The sequence below is a fragment of the Podarcis bocagei genome (genome assembly GCF_964188305.1).
Source record: "Podarcis bocagei genome assembly, chromosome: 8".
Taxonomy (NCBI): Eukaryota; Metazoa; Chordata; class Lepidosauria; order Squamata; family Lacertidae; genus Podarcis; species Podarcis bocagei.
Genome location: NC_138133.1, coordinates 91,857,913 through 91,878,325, shown reverse-complemented (window position 1 = coordinate 91,878,325; position 20,413 = coordinate 91,857,913). Strand labels below are relative to the sequence as shown.

Here is a 20,413-nt window from a genome sequence, read left to right as displayed (position 1 = left end):
GATGTATAAATGAGCACTTTAAATTGTAAAATATAAAATTTTTAATCTACGAAAGCATATATATATATATATATATATATATATATATATATATATATATGGGACGTGGGTGGTGCTGTGGTCTAAACCACAGAGCCTAGGGCTTGCCAATCAGAAGGTCGGCAGTTCGAATCCCTGCGACGAGGTGAGCTCCCGTTGTTCAGTCCTAGCTCCTGCCAACCCAGCAGTTCAAAAGCACGTCAAAGTGCAAGTAGATAAATAGGTACCTCTCTGGCGGGAAGGTAAATGGTGTTTCCGTGCGCTGCTCTGGTTCTCCAGAAGCGGCTTTGTCATGCTGGCCACATGACCCGGAAGCTGTATGCCGAGGGAGCGAGATGAGTGCCGCAACCCCAGAGTCGTCCGCGAGGTAAAGGGGTCCCTTTACCTTTATATATATAGAAATAAAAGGAAAGGTGTTCCCATTGGAGTTCCACCTTCCTTGGGCCCCAGCTGACCCCCCTGCTGACCTCTCTCTCTCTCCCCCTGGCAGGTCTTGGCCGAAGTGCAGTCCTGGGACCTGCCGCCCCTTGTGGAGAGATACCGCAAGGCCTGCCAGAGCCTGGCTGTGGGTAAGCCCAAGTTCGCTGAGTCCCCCCGCGTCCTTCAGAGCTTGCCTCTCTTGGCAGATGGGTTCCCGGGGGGGGGGTGTCCTCAGGAGGCTGCGAGCATCTTGCTGATGCTGCTCTGCCCCAGTTCAGATGCCGCGCCTTCTGTCCTCTTGGGCTCAGAGAAGGGGCTTCTTCCCAAAGGGGTTTCAAAGAGGAACCTTCCCCTTTTCCGCAAGCCAGTTGCTGTGACGGCTGTGCTGGCTTTTCCACAGAATTGTAGCGTTGGAAGGGACCCCAAGGGTCATCTAGTCCAACCCCCTGCAAGGCAGGAATCTTTTGCCCAGCATGGGGCTCGAATCCATGACCCACAGATTAAGAGTCTCATGCTTTACCCACTGAGCTATTCTGCATCTTGGTTTATCGGTAAAAATATCTGCATACTGCTATATCATTTTTTTTAAAAAACCCTATCAAAGCCGCTTATAGCAATAGAAGCATAAAACCATACATTGAATTGAATTGAATTGCATTTTATTATTACGGTCACAGACCAGTTCCGAACCATACATTAAAACCATAAAGAAATCAGACGTCGGTTAACCATTGTGAAGGGCTGCATTCTGAATTGCCTTCACAGGCCTGGCAGAATAGAAATGATTTCAGCAGGCCTGCCAAATGTCTAGTGGTGGGGAGTTCCGCAGGACTGGCCCAGTGACACTGAAGGCTTGGTTTGTGAGTCTTTTGCCTTGACTGAAGCCTGGTGCCGTGTGTGTGTGTCTCTCTCTCTCTCCCCGGCTGGCAGGGGAGCACCGATTACTCCTGCAGCTGCTGGAGTGCCAGGAATCGGGTCCGTCCTTCAACGTCCCAGGCATGGCCCTGCGCCGCCTCCACCTGACGCCTCTCCTCCGTGCCCTCAAGCTGCAGACCTCCATCCGGCGCCTGTGCCTCCCCGGGGCAGGCCTGGGCGACGACTCGGCGGAAGAGCTGCTCGCCACTGTTGCCACCATCCCCGGCCTGGAGGCCCTGGACCTCTCGGCCAACCAGCTGGGACCCCAGGGGCTGCGCAGGCTGACCGCAGGACTTCCCGGCTCCGTCACTTTCCAGGTAGGGGCGGCAGAGGAGCTGGGAAGCGGGAGGGTGCCCTGTCCTACCTGGAAGGGCTGTGGTTCTTGGGGGGACAGGATGTCGAAGTGCAGCTGAGGATGGAGCCCAAACGACGATGGGAAGAGGGTGGGCAAAGGTTTTTGGGCTTGGGAGTTCCACAAGGCTTCAGATCTTCGCTCGATGAGCAGAGGAGCCGTCTCCATGTGCAAATGCCACGCTTGCACCACGAGGACTAGAAGCCTGGTAAGATAAACAAATATGTGGCTTTTAGAAGACATCTGAAGGCAGCCCTGTATTGGGAAGTTTTTAACGTGCGATGTCTCGTTGTGTTTTTCTATTTTGCTGGAAGCTCCCCAGAGTGTCTGGGGCAACCCAGGCAGATGTGGGGCATAGAAATAATAAAAGTACAGTTGTGCCTTGGTTCTCGAACAGAATGCATTCCAAGGCGCAGCTTCCACTTGGAGTGTCCTGCAGCCAATTGGAAGCCAAGCTGGACATTTGGCTTCCGAAAAAATTTCGGGAACACTCACTTCCTGGTTTTGATTGTTTGGGAGCATTTGAGATCCAAGGTACAACTGTATTAGTATTAGTATTATTATTATTGCTATTGTTGTTGCTATTTTAAAAATAGGAAGCTGAGATTCATGCAGACCTTTCAGGCCATATGTGAGACAGCCCATCTAGGTGTTCTGACTCCTTCTTTCTGCCCTCAATCTGATGACAAGTGGCTTGTATTTTAACAATACAACAGGTTATTGTATTTTAATATTCTGTTGGAAGCTGCCCAGAGTGGCTGGAGGAACCCAGCCAGATGGGCAGGGTATAAATAATAAATTATTATTATTATTATTATTATTATTATTATTATTATTATTATTATTATTATTATTATTATTATTAAATTATTATTATTATTATTATTATTATTATTATTACTAATAATAATAAATTATTATTATTATTATTATTACTACTACTACTACTGCTATTATTATTATTATTACTATTATTATTATGAGCCCTCCCTCTGCCACCATCTCACTCGAACCCACACCCCTTGTTGTTTCAGAACCTGGAAGAGCTGGACCTCAGCCTCAACCCCTTGGGGGACGGCAGCACCCCGCCCCTTGCCTCCCTGGTCCAGGCCTGCCCGGTCCTGAGCACGCTCCGACTGCAAGCCTGCGGCTTCACCACCGCCTTCCTGCAGCACTACTGCCTCCTGCTGGCCAGTGCCCTGAAAGGTAAGAGGAGCAGGAAAGAGCGTCGGCTGCAGCAGGGATCAGGTCCAGTAGAGCTGGATTTCGTAGAACGGTCAGGTTGGAAGGGACAAGGAGGGAGATCAGGATGAGTTAAGCAAGTCTGATCTGCCTTGGCTTTGCACAGTTAATTCTGTTGGCCTGTAGGATGTAGCCCTTAAGAGTGTTGGACTCTTTTCATAATAATTTTTATTTGGTTTTATAAATATTAATTCATAACAATCCAAATTACATAATACTAATAATATTAATAATGATGACAACAATGATAATAATAAAAAATAATTTTATTCATATTCCGCCCTCCTCAGCCAAAGTCGGGCTCAGAGTGGCCAACAACAGTAAAAATAAACACAGCATTCTAAAACCAATTCATTCTAAAATCAATTCAGAATCAAATTAATGGCAACCATTGGGCTAGAGTTCTATGAGGATTTCTACAAATCTCTGGACTTCCCACCTTCCCCTCCTTGGGTCCTATTGTACACCTTTTTTATCTGCATATTTTCTCACAATCCACATTTTATATCTTTCCGTCTTGTCCATAATATTTGTTACATTACAAGTGTTATAAAAATCCTGCTAGTGTTTTCATCTGTTTACAGTGGTCTCCTAGATAAATTATAAAAATTTCCCCATTCTTTATTGAAATTCAGGTCTCCTTGGTTCCTGGTCAGTTTTCCAGTCAGTTTTGCAATTTCAGCATAATCCAACAGCTTAATTTGACCATTCCTCTCTGCTAGGGACTCTTAACTTTTGGGAGAGCAGGGTGCAAATCCCCACTTGGCCATCAAGCTCACCTGGTACCCTAGGCCCTGGGGCATTCCTGATCTCTTAGCCCTGGTCTACTGCACAGGGTTGTTGTGAGGGTGAAATGGAGGTGGGGGCAGGAAATCACATCTGCTGCTTTGAGCACCTTGGAGAAAAAAGTTGGATGTAAATGCAAAAATAAATAATAAATAAATATTGGAGATCAAGGGGCAGACAGATTTGCTGGGAACTGAACATTACACTTACCCAAACAATATGATGCGCGCACGCACACACACACACACACACACACACACGGGTGTCCCACAAGATGTGGCTCAGAGCCTTTTTGTGCTTAAAGACCTTTGCAGCCCTTATTTTATTTTCGATGAGCCGGTCACCTTATCTGTCTTTTTATTTTTTAAGCGCTTTATGTTTTACCGTATTCTTCGCTCCATAAGACGCACTGTTTTCCTCCTAAAAAGTAAGGGGAAATGTGTGTGTGTGTGTCTTGTGGAGCGAATGCAGGTGGGAGCCTCTCCCTTTAAAGAGCCACACGGAGCGTGTGGGGGGCTCTTGCTGGCTTTCCCCCCAGCAGGTAGAAGGGACAGACAGGCTGGCTCCGAGGGACGGAAGGGGCTCTGTGTAAGGGCTCCCTTTCGTCCCTCATCCCACTTTGCTGGGAAGCCAGCAGAACAAGAGCCGCTGCGCAGCTATCACTCTTGCTCTGCTGGCTTCACAGTGAAGCGGGAGGAGGGGCTGTCAGGAAATCTTGCCTTATCAGGAGAAACTGGCCACTCTCCAGGCACCCGGCTTGATCTCCTTGTTGACCTCCCTGTCTGCGTTTCCCGGCAAGATACAGGCTAGGTCGCGATCGGCGATCCTCCTCAGCGTGAGAAGGACACACCACTCTTCCCTGCTCCCCCCAGGGAGGGGAAAGAGATAGACAGAAATGTATTTACATGCCTTTATTTCTGTCTTTGCAGCGTTACAGAGAAACGCGTCTGCTCTCTTCAAACTCCCATCAGCAGAGAGACAAACTCCACCTCCTGTACTTCCTGTACAGGTCAAATTACACTCTGAGCTAAATCCGGTGCTCAGCACTGTGAATAGACTGTCCCTTTGTTCCCACGGTACAGTCCCAACATTCCCATCATGTTTTGCTTTCCAGCCAGCTGCAGCTCGCTGCCGCATTGCTCCTTTTCGTAACAGGGACGACAGGAGCAAGCAAAGCGAGAGCCGCTTACACGGCTTCGGTCCCACTTTGCGCAGCTCTGACTTTGCTTGCCCATCCCTCCTCCCGCCTCGCTGTAAAGCAAGCAAAGCACCTGTCCCAGTGTCGTCTCCTCCTCTTACAGCGAGGTGGGAGGAGGGATGGGCAATAAAAGTGAGAGCTGTGCAAAGCGGGACAGAAGCCATGTAAGCAGCTCTCGCTTTCCTTGCTTTCCCCCTCTAAAAACTAGGTGCGTCTTATGGAGCGGAAAATACGATACCGTTGTACAGCAGTCGGAATATTCTGTCAAATGCTAGGACAGAAACGCTTCTATAAATAAGCAAACTGCTCAGCTGATTTGTGTGAGGGCATTCCTGAGTGTCTCTCTTCTGTGTGGTGTTTTCCTGTCGAAATGAAGCCCCTGTGCCAATGCGGACGCTTTTCTTCCTGTGGCCCTTGGAGGTTCCTGCTCCCTCCCACTTCACTTCCTTGTGGTCCCTGCATCACGGGGCAGCGGACCAGATGGCCGCGCGGGTCCCTTCCACCTGTATTGCTTTCCCCGACTTCTGCCAACTCCTCCTGCGCTCTCTTCCCTCAGGAGCTGTGCACCTCAGGCGGCTGACCGTCTCCCACAACGCCCTGGGCTCCTCTGCCCTGCAGCTGCTCCTGAAAAGCCTGCCCTCCGAGAATCTCACCCACCTGGACATCAGCTCCGTGGGCGCCAGGCCAGGGGACCAGCAGCCTCTGCAGGACGCCGTGGCCAGGTACCTGGCGCAGGTAAGGTCGATCGGGTGCCAGCAGGGAGGCGAGTATCCTGGGGAACCTCAGGCCTTCAGCCCAGCCAGCTGACCTGTTGTGCTCTGGTGAAAGACAGGGGAGGAGGAAGGTCTGGCTCATGGGTAGGCAAACTAAGGCCCAGGGGCTGGATCTGGCCCAATCGCCTTCTCAATCCGGCCCATGGATGGTCCAGGAATCAGCATGTTTTTACATGAGTAGACTGTGTGCTTTTATTTAAAATGCATCTCTGGGTTATTTGTGGGGCCTGCCTCGTGTCTTTACCTGAGCAGAATGTGTGCTTTTATTTAAAATTCACCTCTGGGCTATCTGTGGGGCACAGGAATTCGTTCATTTATTTATTTTTTTCAAAATATAGTCCAGCCCCTGATAAGGTTTGAGGGACAGTGGACCAGCCCTCTGCTGAAAATGTTTGCTGGCCCTGGCCTGGCTTCTCTGCTGTGTGAGGAAACGACGGGACGCGGTTTGAGTTTCCCCACCTGACTAGGTCTTGGAGAAAATCCCGACACTCGCACACCTTAATTTTCCGCATTCTGAATCTTCGTTCTTCTCCGCGCAGGAAGGCTGTGCTCTCAACCACCTGGCTCTCTCTGGGAATCACCTCAACGATGACGCTGTTGCAGAGCTGGCAAGGTGGGTGGAGGGAATGTGGGTCCTGTGCTTTTTTTGAACCCTTTGGCAGGGGGCGGGTGTCTTCCACAGCGGGAAGGGTCAACCTTGGCCATATCTCTAGGCATTCTTGACAGTGGCAAAGGGCTCCTCACCTCCATTTTTGGTACTCTGAGCAAAACATTTCCCAGGTATGCTTTGATTAATTGAGGAAGCTCTCGTTTCTGACGGGAAGAGCTGTTTGACACTTTGGAAGATGGTGGTTTTTAAATGGCTTGGATGGCCGGCCATCAAGAGATTCCTTAGCTGCGATTCTGTGGCCCCTGGAGGTTCCAGAGTTTGGCTTCCAACTCCTCTCCCACTTTTTCTCATAGATAAGTGGTTCCTGCCTTGCAGGGGGTTGGACTGGATGAGCTTTGCGGGTCCCTTCCAACTCTACAATTCTGTAATTTTCAGCGTAGATGAGCAGAATGCAACCAGATCCATCCATTCCTGATTCTGACATTGGTTCTCTTTCTCCAGCCACCTCCCTACCTGCCTGCCTTTAGTCTCGCTGGATTTGTCAGCAAATCCTGAAATCGGCATTGTTGGTCTTCGGACGCTGCTACTTGCCCTCGAGGAAAGGAATCGGGGCCTCCAGTTCCTCAGCTTGGCTGGTGAGTGCTGGAGCCGTTTTTTACCGGTTGCCCCCTGACTGCCCCTCCCCTCCAGAACTGCTGAAGGGCAATGGATTCTGGGTGGCCCAGCTGGATTAGCCTTGCTCTGTTGTTTTGCCCGCAATCCTGTGGTTTTCTCATGCACCCCTCTTGACGTCAGTCCAATGAACCAAAAGCAAAATTTATTTTGTCTAAAGGGAATTAGCATGCGGAAAACTAGGATGTGATCAGGGAAAAAGCAGGAGGATCTTTGTTTTGATGAAGGGCAGGCTAAGTCATATGAGCTTCACCTCAGTGCATCCTAAAGCTAAAACTTCAGGAACCTGAGCCACAGTTGTGGGATGTGGCTGGACTGTTGTAGTCTGAGAGCCCAGTTTTCAAAGTAATAATACGTATATTTTTTATACCCCACCCATCTGGCTGGGCTTCCCCAGCCACTTTGGGCGGCTCCCAACGGAATATTAAAAACATGATAAAACATCAAACATTAAAAACTTCCCTGAACAGGGCCGCCTTCAGATGTCTTCTAAAAGTCAGACAGTTGTTTATTTCCTTGACATCTGATGGGAGAGCGTTCCACAGGGCAGGAGCCACCACCGAGAAGGCCCTCTGCCTGGTTCCCTGTAACCTCGCTTGTCGTAGGGGGGAAACCGCCAATAGGCCCTCGGAGCTGGGCCTCATTGTCTGGGCTGAACGATGGGGGTGGGGATGCTCTTTCAGGTATACTGGGCCAAGGCCGTTTAGGGCTTTCAAGGTCAGCACCAACGCTTTGAATTGTGCTTGGAAAGTTACTGGGAGCCCATGTAGGTCTCTTAGGACGGGGTTATATGGTCTCGGCGGCCGCTCCCAGTCACCAGTCTAGCTGCCACATTCTGGACAAAGGAGGCTCCTCCAGTTCTTTCTTCCTTCCTTCCTTCCCTAGGCTGCTCCGTGAGGGGGCCTCTGGACAGCGTGACATGGACAAAGCTCTCCTCGAACGTCTCTCAGCTGCAGCTCTGCACTCGCCACCTGAGCAGGAGTGACCAGCGGGACGTGGCAGAGCTGTGGCGTGGCTCGCCGGGCACCTCCTTCCACTCAGTCACACGGCATCACAAACTCTTCTGCCACTGCCTGTAGGACGTGATGCTTCTCCTCCATGTGCTGTTGGCCTCACCCATGAAGCCGCCTCTGGAACGCTTCGCAGGCTCCAGCAGTCTGGGATCGCGCTGCTCAATGCGGCCGTGGACTTAAGGCAGCTCCTGGGCTCCTGTAAGCTGGCATGTCCAGGGCCACCAATGGGCCAGATGAAAGCAAGGGGTGTCTGTCCTCTCTCTCAAGGGATGTGGGACTAGATGTGGGATGTGGGACTAGGGTGGGACTAGACACCTGCCCTGCACAGGTGCGTCCAGAGCTCCAATAGGACCAACTCAATACTGCCATTATGAATTATATTCTGAGTTTGGTATGGTGGCTGAGACACAGGAATATTGGTATGTAAAAAGCGGCTGCCTTTGTCCTGCTCCAAGGGTCTTCTGCTCTCTCACCGCTTGCGCTGCCCAGCAGTTCTGTGATGTGATTTCCAATATTTATTGAATGCCTCGCAACACAAAGATGCTGTGTCGTCCCTCGTCTTGCCTGTCCTGTGTCTTTGTTGCTGGTCTCGAATGGGCAGGTAGTGGTGCCACAGGGGTGGGGAAGCTGCGCAGGCCTTGTGTGTTTTGAGCTTCGGGCTACAGAAAGAAGTCATAAGCTGCTGCTTTCTGAAAGCTCATTTGGGATACGGGACCAGGGAAATAAGTCCCAATTTTTAGAACCGTATTGGAGTCACCTCTGGGTGGGAAAAAAGAGCCATCTGAATCAAAGAAATAAGGCCACCATTTGTGAATGTAGAAAGATTTTTTATTTGCTTCAGACCGGTAGAGTCTGCCTCTCTGAGGCAAAAGCAACACTCAAATAAATACAAGCACCACACAGACTTTACCTGCCCCACCACTGACCCCCTTCAGGTGGCAAAGAGAGTTAGCTGTCGGTTGTTTGCCGCCTTCCGTGGTGCGTTATTAGACTCCCTCCCCACCCCACCCCCTTAGAGAAGTGGACACAAATACTATACAATGCAATGAATGAGAAAACAGGAGAGCCGTGGAACTTAAACAGTAACAAGAGGGAGTTTCTTTTTCCCACCCCAAAGGAGGGGAAACGAGTCCTCGCATTCAGAGGGACAATGGGAGGAATGTACATTCTCATCCCCGGCACAATGGCTCTATAACCGCATGATGTGGCCGCTGTCGACGGGGCCCAAAGCCCGTCCTCCTCCTCCTCCTCCTCACGAGTGCAGGAAGCGGTTGAAGGCATTGTAGGCGGACTCCAAGTCAAACAGCATCTGCCGCACTTGAGAGTCGTCCAGTTCGTCCGAAGCCGACATGCCGCTCAGGGTTTGCAGCCTGGAGGGAGAGGAAGAGGCATCAAGCGCTGGAGCGGAATGAGCAAGAGGGAGAGAAGGGGCGTCTTGTCTCTTCCCCTCTCATCCCGCCTTCCTCCTCGTGACTCCACAATATACCGGGGGGAGGAAAGAGAAGCCTCTCCTGGGAAATTCCTCTGACGGGCCGTAGGAGAGGCAGATGGCTCGGGCCTCTTCCCTGTCCCAAGCGGAAAAGTGAGCGCAGGCTGGGGGAGGTTTGGAAGCCGCACGGAAAGGCCTCGGGCGTCTCCGCCAACCCACCTGGGATGGAAAAGCTATAGCTTTGAGGCGCAGCCTTTGCTGCAGTCTCCCCACCAGACAGGTGGGACGTGGGTGGCGCTGTGGGTTAAACCACAGAGCCTAGGACTTGCCGATCAGAAGGTCAGCGGTTCGAATCCCCGCGACGGGGTGAGCTCCCGTTGCTCGGTCCCTGCCATCCTAGCAGTTCGAAAGCACGTCAAAGTGCAAGTAGATCAATAGGTACCGCTCTGGAGGGAAGGTAAACGGCGTTTCCGTGCGCTGCTCTGGTTCACCGGAAGCGGCTCGGTCATGCTGGCCACATGACCCGGAAGCTGTACGCCGGCTCCCTCAGCCAATAAAGCGAGATGAGCACCGCAGCCCCAGAGTTGGCCACAACTGGACCTAATGGTCAGGGGTCCCTTTACCTTTTTTTTACCCCCCCCCCCCCGACAACCGTTTCATTTTAGAATAATCGAAAAGGATAAGAGGAGAGAAACCAGAGTTCCTAATTCTATGGGGAAAATGCTCACCACTGGTTCACTTTCTGCCGCCCCTCGAAGTCCGGGGGCAAGTGGCTCATGCGGTTCATGGTCTCCATCAATTCCCGGAGGTCAGGCTGGATCTGAGGAGGAGGAGAAGGAGAGGGAAGGTCACTGGGCAGCCCTCCTTGGTCAACCTCCCACCATCCCTTCCAAGCCACAAAGCACTCAAGGAAGTGTCTTGGCAGGCACGTGCAGCTGCTGATCTCTGGACACCAAGCAATTTTCACTAAGCGTATAGTGAAATTGTGAAAAACGTGCTTCAAACCATGGAATCAGGATGGCAGAAGGGGCCCCAAGAGTCTTCTGGAGTCATCTAGTGCAGCCCATGACAATGCAGTAATCTAAATTAAAGAATTGCTGACAGAGGGCCATCCAATGAAGGAGAGGATATAGACAGAACCTTGTGGCTGGATCAGGCCAAAGACCTCTCTAATCCAGCATCCCTTAGGGACAGGAATGCTTCTGATCCTGCAACTGCCTACTAATATTATTATCATTACAATGTCTTCCCCTCCCTTCACCCCCAGGTGCCTTCTGTGCCAACTTTCAAATGCCTGAAAACTGTTCTATTCTGCGAGGTCAATGCAGCCAATTAAGAGTTCATCCTTCCACCATGGTTTATCGATGCTTAAAAAACAAAACTACTTCATTATTATCATTATATATTTATATGTTGTCAACCGCCTCTGGGTATATTTTTATTATTTAGCGGCATATAAATATTTTTATAAACAAAAATAAATAAGCAAGGTCCTAAGGGTGGGTGAAAGCAAAATTACAGAAATACGTTGGGTCCTAAAAACACTCATCTCAAGTGTCAAAAGGCAGGTGATGATGGTAGCAGACACTGATAGCTTTATCTCCCTGTGAACATGTAGGGAGTATGTATTTCGTAAGATTTAGACACTGCTTTGGGGGACACCGTCATTGTGACTACACCTAGAGACAGGATCCTATCAACTGCTTGCCCATTTCACAACGAAATCTGTGCCTGTAGTTTGGCTGGAAAGCATGCAGTATCTAACACCCCACAACAAATGCACAAGTCAATAATAATAACAACAACAACAAATAAAATTTTATTTATATCCCATCCTCCCTAGCCAAAGCCGGGCTCAGAGCGGCTAACAGCAATAAAAGTGACACCGTTCACATAATCTCACAATCAATTAATTGAAATGCATTCTAAAATCAATTCATTCTAAAATCAATTCAAAATCTAATTAATGGCAACCATTGGGCTAGAGTTCTATAAGGATTACAGAAGGAGAGAAGGGGTCGGACTGTGCCTTGGCCAAAGGTCTGGTGGAACAGCTCCGTCTTGCAGGCCCTGCGGAAAGATGTCAAGTCCCGCAGGGCCCTAGTCTCTTGGGACAGAGCGTTCCACCAGATCGGGGCCACAGCCGAAAAAGCCCTGGCTCTGGTTGAGGCCAGCCTAACCTCCCTGTGGCCCGGGACCTCCAAGATGTTAAGGTGCTCCTATTTAAGTTCCCTCTGGATTAAAATGAGTTGCAATTGAGTTAAAATTGTTGGAAACAAAGTAACAACAATAAATTGGAGGATTGTTGGAGAAAGATTACCAAGTAACCAGATTCCCTCTAGGGGGAATTCTGTGAAATTACAATGGCTGTGGACGGAAAGTTACTAGTGGAAATCGAAAGAATGTTTCATCTGGTGGGAGTCTTACAAGAGCAGAGTCTGGCTATGAATAAACAACTTATGACCTTGACTTCTGGAACAAGCAGCTCTGCTGAATGTATTGAGGACCTGAATGAGAAAGAATCCACAGCTGAATTGGAAATGATATCTAAAGAAGTGGAAGAGACTAAACAAGAAAAAGAGAAAGTAAAGTTGGAAAGTACCAACCAGGAGCTGACATCTGTGGAATATAAACAAGGAGACTTTTGGATTACATCTAACACAAATCTGCGAAAGATGCAAAAGATGAAGGAGGAGGCCCCGGGAGTTTATGCAACACAGGAATTTAAAATAAAGAAATATGATGGGGGCCTCCACTTTGACTTTGACTCTGAAGATGCAGACTTTGTGGAAATTTTCCAGCAGCTGTTTCCAAATGTTCTTGTGGGAAGAGAATATGGTTGGATGGTGACAGAACTTTTTCGAGACTCGACGACCGACATAAAGGATTACCAACAAGACCGGCGGAGAGGGACTGAAAGAGACTTGAAAGCCTCGGACGTGAGGAACCCAGGCTGAGAACTGATATTTTGGATATGTATTGGGAAGGGACGAAAACCGGGGATGGGAGGGAGGGAAGAATAGAATTGTAAAAACACTCAAGACCTTTGGGTTTAGTTAATATGACTTTTATTTAAGACAAATTGGGAAATCAATGGAAGAGAACTTGAGTCCAACTTAGAAAAAATTTACTTTTCTTTATAAAAGAGGTAATTTTAAGATGATTAAGAAGAGAAATACCAATTTGCTGACACAATTTTGGGAATGGGGATGCATGAAGGGGGGTGGGGGGAAGTCAGGGAACAAGGTTAGGAAAGTAGGATTTTCTGAAATTATACATGTTTTTGTCTTTTGTCTTTTTTTGTGTGTATTTGTCTCTATAAAAGGTGAAAAACCAATAAAAATTTCTATAAAAAAAAAAAAGATGTTAAGGTGCTCATAGCATCACCCTGACCAACCTTGGCCTGGGGAGGGCAGCGTCTTTGGGTGGAAGCACTCCTCTCATTTCACTCACCTCATCCATTGCCCGGATCTCCAAGCGCAGCTTGTCCATCACTGTGATAAAGAGCTGGAAGGAAGGAAAAGACCTTCAGTTTGGGCCCAAGGAGCATCCGGCAGAAGGACCCCCAAGAGACGCCCTTCAGCTCCAGGTCGTCCCTCCCTCCCCCTGCCCACCTACCGACACGATGTCCGCAATGCAGCGGTTGAGGTTGCCCTTGTCATCCTTGATGGTAATCGGCCGGTCTTCCTTGATCCTCTCCATGGCCAGCGGGCAATCGAGCTACAAGAGAAAGAGGAAACAGGGACGCTCAAAGGAGCGAAACACAGATCAGCCACAACTTTCCCACAGGGATCCCCTCAGGCTCCCCCAGCCATGGTCTCGATCCCCTCGAGGACCGCAAGGCGGGTCAGGAGCTGGAAAAAGCCGCTTCATCTGCACTTTGGGGTGAAGGAGCAGAGGTTTGGCACCCAGGGATGAGAATCTGGCTGCACAGCTGGGACCAGAAGACACCACTCCCCGCTCAACGCCGCCCATGCAGACGTCCCCCTTCAGCACCAACTGCTTACCCGAAATTTACGGCAAAAGTCATCGATGGAGTTGATTTCCGGACCTTGGACCTGCTTGAAGGCTGCCTTGTACTGGACTAGGAGGCGGGAGCAAGCTGCAGTGTACCTGGAGGGACAGGGGGCCACATGGAATCAGCTGCCCACACCTCTGCCCCCTTTTTCTCCACAGCTGCCCATGACGGACGCTGCCCTGCTCCACTCCTGAATTAAGCAATGCTGCCCCAGATCTCGTCTCTTTTACAGATCTCTTGAGGGAGCTGCACTGCAGGGGCTTGAATCAGGTGGCCCTCTGTGTCCCTGCCACCCCGGCAATTCTATGAACCCAGAGTGGCACTGCCTCAGATCCCTCCAGGTGCCTGTCAACTCACTCGTTGGGGGTGACACAGTCCTTGATGTAGGCTTTCTCCAGAGCCTGCATCGTCTTCACCACAGCAAACAGCTCAGCCATGTTGTCGTACCTGAAGCAAAGTTAAACGAGTCAATTAGGAAGGCCCAGCTGCACCCTGACCCCTTTCCTTCTGAGAAAAGAGACTCTGACAGAGGCCAGGAGCCTTGGGGGGGGGGGCATAGGGGCACGCAGACCTCTCACGTGCCTTTCAGACATATTTATTTATACCCCGCCCTTCCTGGTTCAAAAACTGGGCTCAGGGTGGCTTACAACAATGTAAAACACTTAATTGTAAAAACAGCATAAAATACAGTATAAAAACATGAATAACAATGAAATTCAGAAATCAATTTAGGGGAAATAAGCATTAGATAATCCCGAGGGCTGATGGGACGCGGGTGGTGCTGTGGGTTAAACCACAGAGCCTAGGACTTGTTGATCAGAAGGTCAGCGTTTCGAATCCCCACGACGGGGTGAGCTCCCGTTGCTCGGTCCCTGCTCCTGCCAACCTAGCAGCTCAAAAGCACGTCAAAGTGCAAGTAGATCAATAGGTACTGCTCCGTCGGGAAGGTAAACGGCGTTTCCGTGCGCTGCTCTGGTTCGCCAGAAGTGGCTTAGTCCTGCTGGCCACATGACCCGGAAGCTGTACGCCGGCTCCCTCGGCCAATAAAGCAAGATGAGCGCCGCAACCCCAGAGTCGGCCATGACTGGACCTAATGGTCAGGGGTCCCTTTACCTAATCCCCAGGGCTAGCTGGCTGAATTGGTCCTACTTGGGCCAGCGAGGAGGCCAGTGGAGAATTAGCTGTGGGGACTCAGAGCAGGTAATCAGAGCGGGAGTTGAACAGAGGTGTGCCCTGAGCCATCACTGAGCATGCCCTTTGCAACGACACACACTAGAGCTGGGTATAATTGGGGCAAGTACTCACTTCTCTCGCTCCCGGGCGTTCTTGTATAACTTCACTTCCTGCAAGGGAAAGGAGAGTGACATTGGATCCACCAAATCTTTGCACCAACGAAAGGAGAGTTGGGGCATCGGGGACTTTCAAGTCTGGGCTATGGGAGGCCCCCAAATGCCCTTGTAAGGAGCAGCGAGGGTAGTTCCCCAGGGGAGTCCTGCCCAAATCGGGAGCGCTTTGGCTGGCAGTCCTGCAATCTGGGGGAGTGCCTGAAATTCCCCGCAATACTGCAACTCCCCCTCCCCAACCCACTCCCTGTCCCTCATTTGAAAGGAGTTTCCACTAAGCCACGAGGGAAACACCATCACTTGCCTCGTATAGTTCCGGCTTATTCGCTGGGGCTGAAAAACAAAAAGGCGGAAATACATGAGACCAACTTTGCTCCCAAACTGCTGCCATGAACTTGAGAAATGTTCTCCAGGAAACCCACAAGCAGGATTTGAGCACAAAAGCCTCTGCCCTCCTGCGGTTTCCAGCAACTGCCTCTGACTTTGCAGGCAGAGTATAACCGTCGTGGTTAACAGCCACGGATTGCCCTCTCCTCCTTGCCTTATGCCAGAACATAAAAGAATTTGGAAGAGGAGCCCAAGATCAGGGAGGGTTTGGAGACACCATGCCTGGCACACGGGTTAGATACACAGAATCCTTGCCATTTATTTTTAGGCTTCTCTTCAAGATCTTATGCCAACACACCTATTCAGCGGTTTATAAATTCTTTCAGGTTGCGCTAGTGTCATACCTCAGGTTACAGACGCTTCAGGTTGCGTTTTTCAGGTTACGCACCCACCGAAACCCAGAAGTCCTGGAACAGGTTACTTCTGGGTTTCGGCAGTCATGCATGCACAGAAGCGCTAAATCGTGCTTTGCGCATGCGCATAAGCGCCAAATCACAAGATGCGGTGCTGCGGGTTGTGAATGTGCCCCCCACACGGATCATGGTCGCAATCCGAGCGTCCACTGTATCTCGTATTAGTGGTACAATAGTAACTCGGGTTACATACGCTTCAGGCTACAGACTCCGCTAACCCAGAAATAGTTAGAGGTTAAGAACTTTGCTTCAGGATGAGAACAGAAATCGTGCTCCGGCGGCGCGGCAGCAGCGGGAGGCCCCATTAGCTAAAGTGGTGCTTCAGGTTAAGAACAGTTTCAGGTTAAGAATGGACCTCTGGAATGAATTAAGTACGTAACCAGAAGTACCACTGTATTTAACGTTTTATTACACTGACATATTTTGCTTTACACTGCCTTGATATTTTATGTGAAGGGGCAATTGATACGTATTTTTATAAAGAAATATATAAAAACCCCATGCATACCATAGGCTAAGAACTCAAGGTCCAAGAAGTCCCTGCATTTGCTCTGGCCACCGCAGAATTAGCTCAAAAGCAGCACTGGACTCACCTCCCATCCCAGGGGCTGCCGGGATTCCATGAAACATTCTTCCTCCAAGGGTCCGCAGCTGAGATCCAAAGTACCAACACGCAAGGTGCCTGAGATAAGAGCAGGTAAGAAGTCACAGCTAAACCTCCCTCCGCATTTGCTCATTTGCTGATTTTGTATTCCAAGTACTTAATATACAGAATTTCCAAGCAGTTTACATAAAATGTTTTTTAAAAAAATAAGGGAAAGAATAAGAACCATGAAAATTAATCCTAGGACAGAGAATTCCCTTAAAATGCTGAAATATGAGAGTCCTTGCCAAGCACCTGAAGCTGACCAGGGAGGGAAGCCTGTCTAATCTTGGTCGGGAGGCTGCTCCCATAATACTGAATGCCCTACTTCTGAAATTTACACATTACACCTTAGATGGCAACCCTGCAAGCTCTTCTTGGCTAAATAGCCCTGAAACAACTTCTTCGTCTTTGGCAATCACTCATAGCCTTTCCACAATCAGTTCTGTCACCTTTTTAAAAGAAATCAATAATTTTGGCATCCCTGCTACGATCTCTTCTCTCTCCCAGATTTTTTCAATGAGCTTGTGCAGTTGTTGTGTAAGTTCTATTCCATCCACTCTGAAGACTTTGGCAGGTATCCCATCACGTCCGTATGCTTTGTTGTTTTTTATTTTTATTAATAGCTGTACACAACTCTCCCAGATTTGGAGATACTGCAAGCTCATCTCTAACTTGGTTTTGCAAAATTTGTGAGAGGACCTCAGCAGCTACAGGGAAGTTGCGGTTAAGGAGATGTTGGTAATGTTCTTTCCAGCGCACAAACAAACAAAAGGGGGAGTGTTTTTCAACAATAAATGGAGACTTTCCCCAGTGCCGGATATATGTATAAGCTTAACAAGCTATAACTTAGGGCACCACTTTCTTGGGGGCCCCAAAAAAACTTAAAGCAAAAAACCAAACTGGATGTACATTTCCAAAATATAAGATAAAAAAACAAATAAAATAAAACCTACATACGGCAACAGTGTTTTGTGTTGTGTAGGCTCCTGTGATGTAAGTAATGGGCCCCGCCGGCTAGCCTGCTCCCTAAAATATCACTGGTTTGCTCATTTCTATATCAATTACTTTGATAAAATACATATTTTGTTATGTGCAAATGGCTTTAGATACCTATCAGGTCCATAAATGCCCATATAGCATATATTCAACACAAAAAACAGCGACAATTTGTTGTTGGCAAAGGACAGCTGGACATAGAAAGGGCCCCATTACCTTCAGGAGCTGAGGGCCTCATCCAACCTATACCTGGCCCTACCTTTCCCCCAAACTGGGGATAAGTGTGGTCTAGAGAGGTCCCTGCCCCGAGGAGCTTCCTCTGGGGAAAGAGAGAGAGCAGCGGAGGAAGTTTACTGTTTAGGGAAGCTTTTAATATCTGATGAATTATTGTATTTTAATATTTTGCTGGAAGCAGCCGCACACAGTGACTGGGGAAACCCAACCAGATGGACAGGGTAGAAATATATTATTATTATACCTTATATATTATTATATATAATAATATATATGGCTGGGGAGGGTGGGGTATAAATAAAAGTTATTATTATTAATTGAGGTGATTCAGACCAGGCCAGCTCTGCCCCCCAGCAGCAACAACCACCACCCTGTGAGGGAGGCAGGCAGGCAAGAGGGAAGAGAGAGGAGAAGGGATGGAGGGGGCACATCCTGGCTGGCCCATTGACTGACGGACGATGGACCCACGGAGATCCAAGGGGCGTCCTGGCGGTGGAGGAAGCTGCCCCAGCTGGGGGGGGGGGTCCACAGATGTCAAGGCAAGAAACAACTATTTGACTTTTAAAAGACAACTGTTTAGGGAAGTTTTTAATGTCTGATGCTGTATTGTTTTTAATATTCATTTGGAAGCCGCACACAGTGGCTGGGGAAACCCAACCAGATGGGTGGGGTATAAATATATTATTATTAATCTTATATATTATTATATCTATGGGCTACTTTTAAAAGAAGGCTGCATTTTAAATTGCATTTTAACCTGTATTTTAAATTGGGCTCGTCCCCCCCCCCCATTATGTTTTTACTGTAATTTTACTGGTGTTAGCTGCCCTGAGAGCCGCCCTGAGCTCTGGCTGGGGAGGGCGGGGTATAAATTATTATTATTATTATTATTATTAATAATATTAATTAATTAATTAATTAATTAGAGGTGATTCAGACCAGGCCAGCTCTGCCCCGCAGCAACAACAACAACCCTGTGAGGGAGGCAGGCAGGCAGGAGGGAAGAGAGAGGAGAAGGGATGGAGGGGGGGGATCCTGGCTGGCTCATTGACTGACGGACGACGGACCCACGGAGAGCCAAGGGGCGTCCTGGCGGTGGGGGAAGCTGCCCCAGCTGGGGGGGGGGGGCGTCCACGGGCCCCACTCCCCCCCCCCAGGTCTGAGAGAACTATGGCGTCCCCCTCCCCAAATAAGAGAGAGGCGAGCGGGGGCCGCATCCCCACAAGGGCCCCCCGAGGACCAGGCCCCCCCAGCGCGCCCCCCCCTCTCAAACCTCGCCCCCCCCCGGTCCAGGGCTGCCCCCCCCCAGAAGCTCAAGGCCTTACCCGGCTCCGGCTGCTTTGTTTCCTTCCCCACTTCCGGGAAAATGGCGCCCCGCCTCCGATCGATAGCTCGGCGCGCTCCCTTCCCCCCTGCGGGGCTCGGCGCTCGTTTAGTCAGGCCTGGCGCCCCCCCCCCCAGAGCGCGTTTCGGGCTATAGATCTACGAAGTCTAGAGTTCTCGCACGCACGTGGAGTTCCGGGTTCGCTGCGGGCGAGGCTCGTCTCTAGATTGATATGATACCCAGCTCTACCTCTCTTTTAAATCAGAACCAGTGAAGGTCTTGTGTGAGTGTCTGGAGGCAATTGGAGGATGGATGGCGGCTAATGGATTGAGGTTGAATCGTGACAAGACAGAAGTACTGTTTTTGGGGGACAGGGGGCGGGCAGGTGTGGAGGATTCCCTGGTCCTGAATGGGGTAACTGTGCCCCTGAAGGACCAGGTGCGCAGCCTGGGAGTCATTTTGGACTCACTGCTGTCCATGGAGGCGCAGGTCAATTCTGTGTCCAGGGCAGCTGTCTACCAGCTCCATCTGGCACGCAGGATGAGACCCTACCTGCCCGCAGACTGTCTCGCCAGAGTGGTGCATGCTCTGGTTATCTCTCGCTTGGACTACTGCAATGCGCTCTACGTGGGGCTACCTTTGAAGGTGACTCAGAAACTACAACTAATCCAGAATGCGGCAGCTAGACTGGTGACTGGGAGCGGCCGCCGAGACCATATAACACCAGTCTTGAAAGACCTACATTGGCTCCCAGTATGTTTCCGAGCACAATTCAAAGTGTTGGTGCTGACCTTTCAAGCCCTAAACGGCCTCGGTCCAGTATACCTGAAGGAGCGTCTCCACCCCCATCGTTCTGCCCGGACACTGAGGTCCAGCGCTGAGGGCCTTCAGTCAGTTCTCTCTCTGCAAGAAGTGAGGTTACAGGGAACCAGGCAGAGAGCCTTCTCGGTGGTGGCACCCTCCCTGTGGAACACCCTCCCACTAGATGTCAAAGAGAACAACAACTACCAGACTTTTAGAAGACATCTGAAGGCAGCCCTGTTTAGGGAAGCTTTTAATGTTTGATGCATTACAGTATTTTAATATTTTTTTTTGAAGCCGCCCAGAGTGGCTGGGGAATCCCAGCCAGATGGGCAGGGTATAAATAATAAATTATTATTATATTATTATTATTAGGGATGGCGGGGAAGGAAGCTGACCGGGTCGCCAACCCCCATCCCATGCCAAGGGCAGCTTTTGGGGGTACGGTTCTGAACGCCTCGCTCAAAAGGGATGTTGCAATGCAGAGGGGAAAGAGGTTCAAGGGGGGGGGGGGAGAAAGGGTCGCCTCAAATGACCCAGGGGGCGGGTTGCCATGCGTCCGGGTTTTCCTGGGCATACAGGACCCTGTATCCCGGGTGGAAATCTGTTAAATGTGATTGAGTATTCCAAAAGGCCTGGAGTAAATTTATACATTTGAAAGATTATTGCAAGCAATCAACAACACTAGCAGGGTTGTCTGAAGACTTGTAATGAGAAACTTTCTACCAGTTTTATTTAAATTTTGAGCCATTTTGTAATGAGTGTAATTAGAACTGGAAAACGTACAAAATGCAATGATATA

At 49.6% G+C, this 20,413-nt stretch overlaps 2 protein-coding genes across 2 annotated transcripts in view; one reads left to right on the top strand and one right to left on the bottom strand.

Moving 5' to 3' along the window:
• The window catches only part of TONSL (tonsoku like, DNA repair protein), a 37,027-nt gene extending 28,740 nt beyond the window's left edge, over positions 1-8,287 (top strand). Inside the window, exons 20-26 of the mRNA XM_081204350.1 lie at positions 530-608; positions 1,390-1,691; positions 2,761-2,932; positions 5,509-5,687; positions 6,265-6,338; positions 6,837-6,970; positions 7,893-8,287. Of these exons, the coding sequence (XP_081060476.1) occupies positions 530-608; positions 1,390-1,691; positions 2,761-2,932; positions 5,509-5,687; positions 6,265-6,338; positions 6,837-6,970; positions 7,893-8,086 (1,134 nt within the window). The 3' untranslated portion in view covers positions 8,087-8,287. The remainder of the gene's footprint in view (positions 1-529; positions 609-1,389; positions 1,692-2,760; positions 2,933-5,508; positions 5,688-6,264; positions 6,339-6,836; positions 6,971-7,892) is intronic.
• Positions 8,288-8,826: 539 nt separating this feature from the next.
• Positions 8,827-18,928, bottom strand: VPS28 (VPS28 subunit of ESCRT-I). Its single transcript, XM_081205215.1, has 10 exons — positions 18,812-18,928; positions 16,204-16,292; positions 15,111-15,143; positions 14,773-14,806; positions 13,825-13,914; positions 13,457-13,562; positions 13,068-13,169; positions 12,903-12,956; positions 10,178-10,269; positions 8,827-9,390 (listed from the first exon to the last, which is right to left on the bottom strand). The coding sequence occupies exons 2-10, from the start codon at positions 16,238-16,240 to the stop codon at positions 9,273-9,275; spliced, it is 666 nt and encodes a 221-aa protein (XP_081061341.1). The 5' UTR covers positions 16,241-16,292; positions 18,812-18,928; the 3' UTR covers positions 8,827-9,272.
• Positions 18,929-20,413: the final 1,485 nt, after the last annotated feature.